This window comes from Nilaparvata lugens, chromosome 2 (genome assembly GCF_014356525.2).
Source record: "Nilaparvata lugens isolate BPH chromosome 2, ASM1435652v1, whole genome shotgun sequence".
Taxonomy (NCBI): Eukaryota; Metazoa; Arthropoda; class Insecta; order Hemiptera; family Delphacidae; genus Nilaparvata; species Nilaparvata lugens.
The window spans coordinates 43,945,296-43,953,999 of record NC_052505.1 but is presented as its reverse complement, the minus strand read 5'-3'; the positions used below and the strand labels follow the sequence as shown (position 1 = coordinate 43,953,999).

At 34.0% G+C, this 8,704-nt stretch overlaps 1 protein-coding gene across 3 annotated transcripts in view; it reads left to right on the top strand.

Moving 5' to 3' along the window:
• The first annotated feature begins 343 nt into the window (after positions 1-343).
• LOC111051867 (39S ribosomal protein L13, mitochondrial) overlaps positions 344-8,704 on the top strand; it is a 42,426-nt gene continuing 34,065 nt past the window's right edge. The window contains exons 1-2 of one of the 3 annotated variants that reach the window (XM_039421272.1): positions 344-460; positions 4,918-4,961. In XM_039421272.1, coding sequence (XP_039277206.1) covers positions 4,935-4,961 — 27 coding nt within the window. In that variant the 5' untranslated portion in view covers positions 344-460; positions 4,918-4,934. Of the gene's footprint in view, positions 461-554; positions 774-4,917; positions 4,962-8,704 lie in introns of those variants that run through there. The other 2 variants (XM_039421273.1, XM_039421274.1) reach the window with 2 other exon arrangements.

The following is an 8,704-nucleotide window of genomic DNA, read 5'->3' as shown; positions in this document are numbered from 1 at the left end:
AAATCGTAACAGGAATAGCGGCCACTCAGCCACTCTATAGTTTACTATATTTTAGCTCGTTGATACTCTGACCCCTGTGAGCTGTGACCACAGTATACATACAGTATGGAAACTTGGCTAGTACCCTGACGCTAAAATCCGCCATCTTGTTAGGAAGCGCCGCATTGTAATAGTATTGATGGTAGGTTCGGATCACTTTAATGATCCGGATCAATTGATCTCATTCACTGCTACGAGCCAATCAGAAGACCAGGATTGGAACTTCCCAAGGTCACGTGACGTGTTTAGTGTTGGCGTCATGTAAAAAGCATTGGTTAGATAGGCGATTGATTACAAGTTTCCATTCTGTATATTCTGTTCTGTGACTGTGCCAGACCCAGAGCCAGTCGAGAGGAGTCTAGACGTTCATTACTGCTTTGTTTTCATGTTTTTTTAAAAGCATTATCAACGCATTTATTCTGTAAGTACTCATTTTGATAAATTTCATAATGATAAAAATGATTCTATTTATAAACTCTTGAAATGGATATGAATGTCTATAAGTTAAATCACAAGTAGCGGCAAGTTATAGGTTAGGATGTATGTTATTTTATCACGCAGATCATGCTTGTATATAAAAATAGTGTAGTGTACACATTTGCGATTTCAGTTTAGTCTATAAGTTGAAAAGTAATATTTCATCTAGGTTGCTGTTGTTGAGTTTGTGTTGTTTAAAGCTCGTAGAATTTACATTGATTTCCAGTTAGGTAGGCTACCGTACTATATTCAATACCGTACGTATTCTATCAATGGTTTTGACCAGCTTTCATGCAGAATATAGGCTCAAGTTTAGGCTTACTTTATCAAAAGTAGGTAGTGAAAACATTATTGTGATAGCATTTAGCACTGAACAGTAGACCTCGCGCAGTTATAAACCACAGCAATACTGTCCGAATCAGAATACATTTTGTCCTGTGTAAATAAATTATGTATTCTGTGGTCCTGTCCTGTTGTGTCGGTGTAAAGACTGCTAATGACTGTTTGGGTTGGTGTAGAGACAATGCTAATCAAATCATCTGTTGTTAACAACTACTATCACCAAAAGCTAATGGAGTAGCCTACCGGTAACTCATCTAGACCCAGTGTCATTATATGCCATCAAATTTTTGTTTGGGATCGATTTAGTATGTTATTTTGATCACAACAATTAAACGGCGGTCACTACTGTTAAACGGTCAAAATAAACGAAGTTCAAAGCAGCACAATTTTGGATGCATTTAAGATTAGACCTAAACCTATAGCCTACCGTGTGGTCTGCTCGAGTTGAAAGCAGAGTAAATGCTAAGCTATGTTACTTTGAGCTGATTCATGATGAATAATTCTATATTCTGATTTGTACGATAACATTGGGGTATAAAGGAGGCGTCTTTTCATTTTATCCTTAAAATGTAAAATTGAAAAAACCTTACATATATATCGATGATCGATGCGCAATTCAAAAAGGAATTACATTCCTGTAAAATTTTATGAAAATATGCGTTTCGCCGTAAATGCGGAACATACATATATAAATGCTTACATAAATACATGCATAAAAACATAGCTGTACATAAAGAGAAATGCCAAATCTTCGGCTTCAATCTTAGAACTCACTTCGCTTTCACAGTAGCTGAGCACGACCGTTCCAACCAACGCCATACCACATTATCATCAGCTCGTCGAGTATTTTGTCCTTTAAAATTAGCCCTGGCTTTCTATGCTGACTCAAAAATATCTCAATATTTTCCATGGGAAGTTTCTAAATGTATTATTAAGATCTTATTTCTAATTCAAAACAGCCAACCTACTTCTGACTTCCACCTCTCTCGTAGAAAAAATACCTTCAAAACTATATAGCCTACTGAAAACAACAGATTTAGATAAGATAAATTCTCCTAGACCTAAAAGTAATTATATCAGTTCAACTTTGTATTAGTGTTGATAGTTACCCCTCAAAATAATCCTTGCCTAATTTTGTATTATTAGTGTTTAGTATTTTGTATTAAAACAATGCTCTATTAAACGTAAAAAATAATATCTATTTACTTTTAAACCACTAATATTGAGAAATCTAAACTTGACTAGAAACGTTCGTTTGCTACTTTCTGAAAAAACAAATACCATACAACTGTTTGAAAGAGAGAAAAGTCAACAATCGTATAGAGTTGTTAACGACTTTCATCAACCAATATTCAGGTGAATTAAATTTTATAGAGCCGATATTATATTAAAGTATATTTTTAAGACAAACTATCAATTTAATCACTACCTCTTGTCAGAGATGATTTAGAAAAGAAAAATTAGGAGCGAACAAAAGCTAATCAAGGCCAGCGCTGGCAAACCACCCATCCACCTATTAGCACTGACCGAAACAATCATTGCTCTCATTTTTCACTGAATATCACTTGAACAAGCACTAAGCTAATTCAAACAATTTCTCCTTCAAAGCCACCTCCCTAATTCTGGATTGCCACTAAGTTGGGTTAATGAAGTCGTGACTCGTGTTTTTACTTTCCTTGCCCTATTACCATAGGGATATGGCCCTATTACCATAGGTAAGGAAAGTATTGCTTTCCCAAAAAATTAAGGTACCCTTATTTCAAGTTTTCTATAGGTCCCCTGAGTCCAAAAACATGATTTTTGGGTATTGGTATGTGTGTGTGTGTTTGAATTTTGAATTTAAAAGACTGTGGAAATGATTAACGTATCAAAATTATTTTCCATATTCAAAGTTGCATATCTTGTGAAACACTTCAGATAAAAAATCGAAAAAGTAGTCAAGGTTGAAGAGAATTTTCTCCTCTTTCCGCACCCATGAATCGTTTTCCTGATTTCAATACCGTTCAAAAGTTACAGCAAATTGAAAAAATGATATTTTTCATTTTCTCATTTTTTCTGCAATTTTACTGTTATTCAAGAGTCTCTAAAACGAGTAAGATACATGATAGAAACTTGCGATTGGTCTCAAATGAAAGAGAATTACTTGGTCTATAAGCTACGTTGCCTTAAACCCTTCTTGCATGACTGTCTATTATCGAAAAACTGTCTAGACTGTGAAAATGAGGAAAATATCGCAAATTTCTTGATTTTTGAATCAAACGTATCTTACCTCACGATTATATTTTCACGAAATTCATTCACCTCACATGGAAGAGGAGATTCTGTTCTTCAAATCAAGACCAAGTACCATTTTTTATCATTTCGGGTTACCGAAATACACAGTTTTGAATATGGAAATTGGCCATTTTTCTGTGTATTCAAATAGGGGCTAAAATACACTAAACGTGGATAATTTTATTTTTTCATCAACTTTCAATTATGATACATGATTTTGAACCGCCTTGACGAGCTGAGAAGAATGAACTGTAGTACGAGGAGATCTGATCATTCTGTCAAAAGTTATAAGTGTTTAAAGTTTTGATCCTTGACGTATCCTTATGACGTACCCCCCACTAGGAAATATTGAAATTAAATGTTTTTAACGGGTGATTCTCATAGAAAATAACCCGCGTGAGATGATTTCAGCCGAAATATGCATTTTTTTGTTAGGAAGGCCTTGAAAAGGTATTATAATGAAAAATTTGTATTTTGGCTGTAAGACATGATTTTCTATTTTTGGTTATATTCCCCCTCCCCCCACTACTAAATTCGAAAATTCCTAAGGAATCCTGTTCATAATAAATTGTTCTTTCACGTGATGTGTGGTTTTTTATCTAAACTAGAAAAATATCCATGTTGTATAGGGTAGAAGTGGTAGGTTTGCATAATTTTGAAAACCTCTTAAAAAATATCCCTTTGAAAATTCGTAGCTCCGGAACCAAAAATGGTAGAATCCTACGCGACGACTCAATGTTTTGGAAATTCTATTCTCCTTAATTTTGTTGAGAATGATTTTTCTTGAGAAACTCAAGGTTCACGAGATAAAATGGGAAAATTGAAAAAAGTCCGAAATTTTTGGGGGTTTTGGGGGTGAAGCCGCCCTCTGGCGTGTTAGCAAATTTCAGATTCGAATTCAGCGCCCCAAAATACATTTAGAACCGACGAGATAAATTCTTTCGGGGCTGTTTTCTGAAAAACGACCATTTGACTGGACTATGAGTCTTTTTCCTAGGATACTAATGCGGTTCCACCCCATCCTTGAGAAATGGACTGTGTAACCTCCTTCTCGTGCATGAGGTAGGTAGGTGAGCAGTTTATAAAAAAAAACATAGTCGAGATATTTAATCTGTAGAACAGCTGTTTTGAGGACGATGAAAAATCATCGAATTTACATGAAGGAAAAAGTACCCTGAAAACAATTATAATATACACATATACAGTAGTCTGATCGTAGTTTCAAATATGTTGCCGCCAATCGTCATGTTATTCTCCTAAATTATTCTCGTTTAAGAATGAGGCTTATAGTTGAATGAGCAAGGAAAGTTGTGTGAGTGTACCACACCAGATTTTTCTACATGCATATGGATTTCAGATCAACTTGCAGGTCTCTGTGAAGAAAGCTGTTCCTAACATAACAGGGAGGAAACACAATGTTCCACAGCACCTTCGTTTTTATGACATTCATGTTGCAGTCTTCGGTAGAAATTTGTATACCATTCGTCGTGTCCATGCTTTTTTTATATGTTTGAAAATGATTCCTTCTAATCAGCCAATAAAGTTTCTTATTGGCATGAGTGTTCCAGCGTAGCTTTGCGTACCAGAGTAACTTTAACTTCAATTTTGTGGGGGCGTGTCTCCAATAGTTCTTCTAGATATTTACTAGTTGCTATTATCTGTGTTTCAAAATATGTAAACGTTTATAATTTTCTTTAGTTATTATAATATTTCTAGTTATTTGAAATAACTGGTTAGTACCTACTTCAGACTTGCCAATATTATAATTATTTTGTCACTTTGCAGGGTTACAAGAAGCAGCAATGAGAAATATTTTTGAAAGAGTAAAGGTAACTATTGATTTTTTCTATTTGTTCCACCATTCAATAAAATTATTGGTCACAGACAAAATTTCAATTTCATTGAACGAGCGTTAGTGAGTTCTCACTTTTGACATACTGAAGGCGAAAGTCGTTTTCCGTCTGTTTGTATGTTCGACAGTAGCGTTAGAAAGAATTAATCAATCAGCTTCAACTTTGAATACGTATTCTTCGAACCTTTTTACTGGTCAAGTTCGTTGGACAACAAAATTGACTCACTCTTTTGTCAGGATATGAAAATAATATTGAAAGTACATGAGAAAAAAATTGTTTTCATTTATCATTCAGACAGCTAAAATAATTAATTGCATTTCTGTAATTTTTCCATTCATTTAAAAAAGCTGATAATATTTGGAAACTCCCAGCCCTCAACTAGATGTCATTTTAAAGCTTTGGGAATATTCTACAACACAGTCTCAGTAATAGTAGGTTATGTTCACTGTGAATACATTTACAAAGTGGAAAGTGAAATTTCGTCCCCGGAGGTCGTATCTTCCAAGTTTTTGAAACTAAATTAATCATGGAAAGAGTAATTAAAATGAGATTAATATCTGGAACATTATATTTTCGGTAGTTATGAACACTTTGGTGGTAGAATCAATCCGATATCTCTCACTATAACTGAATAGAAATCGATATAACTTAAAAGAAAATTTATCAGTTATGCCATATTGAATTTATCAATTATGAAAAATATATTTCTTGCTTTTTCATCAATATTCTTATTCGGCTGGTTGTAACAAAGAGATTGAGACCATTTTCAAGTATTTATCATGAAGTAGTCTTGAAAAAATCGATTTTAGAGTTCAGTTTTAATGATTGGCTCAGCGGCTATAATGACAAAATAAAAAAATCATAACTCCAGAACAAAAGGTGATAAAAGCTTGAAACAAACGGAAATAGATTATAAATTCTGTTCCAAAGAAGTTTTGATAGACACTTTATATCCAAAAATTGTCATTAAAAGTAGTTATTCAGAAAAGACTCTCGTGAAAAGTTGAATGTTTTTGAAAAAGTGCATTTTTGTAGGTTAAAATCATGTTTTAGATGGAAATTTGTGATAACAAACTTGGTAGAATAGTTCATTGTGATCCGATTCGCGTTTACTAGAGGTCTCTATTATGGATGGTAACCATTCTATGACCGTTTTAATTAATGCTGGATCCGCCATTTTGAATCGGCCATAACGCGGCCCAGTCGCGACCCCCAAATGCGCATCAAGTGGTTCGGATATCCTGAGGTACCCTAGAATCAGAATATTTGGGTCTGTTTCCATCTTCACGAAGTGCCCACGAAACCCTGTTTTTGAGCCATAAGAAGCCGGACTTTAAGCGTAATTAATAATATTTTATTTGTGATAGCAGTTGCTGTGACGTTGAAAAATTTGCTATGAAAACTTTTTGTTGTTGAAAGTGTTACATTTTCGAGTAGAAGCTACTATTAGTGTTCAATAACACTTGATTATCCAATGTACGTACTCATTCATTTCATTTTTGTATCATTTATTAGTATATTAAAATCAAATGAAATTTATTCTCTAACACTTCACAAAGTTGATGTATATTGTACAGCATAACAGTAAATACAGTAGTACTAGAGTATAACATAAAATAATATAAGCATACCATAATAAAGACTATAGTATAGTAACAATTTTTTTTTGAACAATATATGATAGTAATGAGAAATACCCTTACATAGGCTATTACCTGTGAGTAAGGGTAAATATGGATTAAAATGATTCAGATGAAACTTATATGAGAAAGTAACAGAAAGGGCAGTAAATAAATAAAGAGATTTGAAATTTAGTACATGTTCTTGAAAAATAGATTTTCACTGGAGCTTGAGAACGTCCACTAGTTTGTAGCCTACTTGTTGCATCTTCTAGAATAAATTGGGTATAACCCGATCTATATTATCTAGGTTATCGGGTCTATAACCTATAAACCGAGCTAATGATATTTTCGGCTCCATCCCTACCTATTTCATTTAACCAAAGATTCACAATTTTTTATAAACTTCCAGAGATGCTGCATCAAATTCTCTGAGTTTGTTTGGAATATTCCTGAAAAGCATATGAACTATGTAATAAATGTTCATGAATGAATATGTTTTGCTGATTCTAGGTGTTATTATTCCTAAAATTGTTGCTGTTCGGGTGGGATATGTGTGGGTGTTTCTAATGAAAATATCAGTATGGTGCTTATACATAAAGTGTATTTTTCAGAAATAATTGTCTGATATCCAAAACATTGAAATCTTTATACAGGTCATGTGAGTTGGATCTACTGTCTCTCTCCAGTGCTCTTCTAAAAACAGCTTTCTGTGCTACTTTTAATGGTTCCAAATTAGTTTTATAGCATCCACCCCATGAGATTATACCACCCTGTATTAGTGACTGAACATATTCAAATATGTTCCTGAGTTCCTTCTGATTTAATATGTTGTTGAGCTTGTAGAACAAGAATATAGTCTTACAAACTCTGTTTCTGATGTATGCAATATGTACTGACCAATTGTGGTTGTCGTCGAACATTACGCCCAAGTACTTGCAGCACTTCACTCGTTCTATCGACGGACAACCACAATCATTGCAAGAGTGTAACATTAAACTTTGAGAAGTGTCTTCAACAGTGTTTCTTAATGAAATTTCCATGTATTTAGTTTTTTTCACATTCGGAGTTAATGTATGATGATCAAGCCATTCTTCAACTTTGCAAGGTCACTCACAGCATCTTCATACATCTCTTTTCTTGTATTACCAGACACTAGCAAGGCTGTATCATCGTCAAACAGGTTCAGGCTTCCGTTCACATTCAGTTTAGGTAGATTGGTCATGTAAATTAGTAACAAAAGCGGCCCAGAGTGCTTCCTTGTACCACACCATATTGGATGCTCTTCAAGTCGCTCTCTACTCTATTTATTTGCACCAGCTGCTGTCTATTGGTCAAATATGATCCAAACCATTTGTACCTTAAGCTTATTCTTCCACTTCTATAAGATTAAGTTTTTTTTAAAGCCTGGGCCTATCCACCATATCAAAGGCCTGAAATGGTTTGAGATATTCATGTGAGGGTTTCGTCATTAATTTTCTTTTGAAATTCTGTATCGAAATGATGACCAAGCTCCCATTTGGAAAAATGAACTTGGATTCAATATGAAGCTAGATTTGGAATGGAGCTGGATCCATATGACGAATCCGAGTTGGAAGTAGGTTTTTCAATTGGAATAGTATCCCCATATACTGTCTTATCATACTTGTAGAAGTGATATTTATCTGTTTCTATAATAATTCTCACCAACTCTGTATAATTACAAGTTGCGGATTTCAGAGATCAATTCAACAGTTCATGAGCAAGTTCTTCAACCCTGGTGGTCGCTAATAGTTCTATCTCTGATTACTAAATTTCGACCTTTACTTCAATAAATTTCAAAATTTTTAGATAGTAAAAAATCAATTATTGATTGTTGATAATGTTCGCTTGAATGCTTTATAAAGATCATAACGGTGGATTTAAAATGTTTATTTTCTGATGAGATAATGATAAAAATATAAGAACTTTCAGAAACATACTTGGTTGAGAGCAGACGGATTGCTGTGGAAATTGGAGAATAATAAAATGCAAGTAGAGGGTAACCCAAAATGAGAAAACTAGGCGTCAAATCTGTGAACCATTCCATGATGAATTCAGTGTTAATTTTTCAATGTTTTT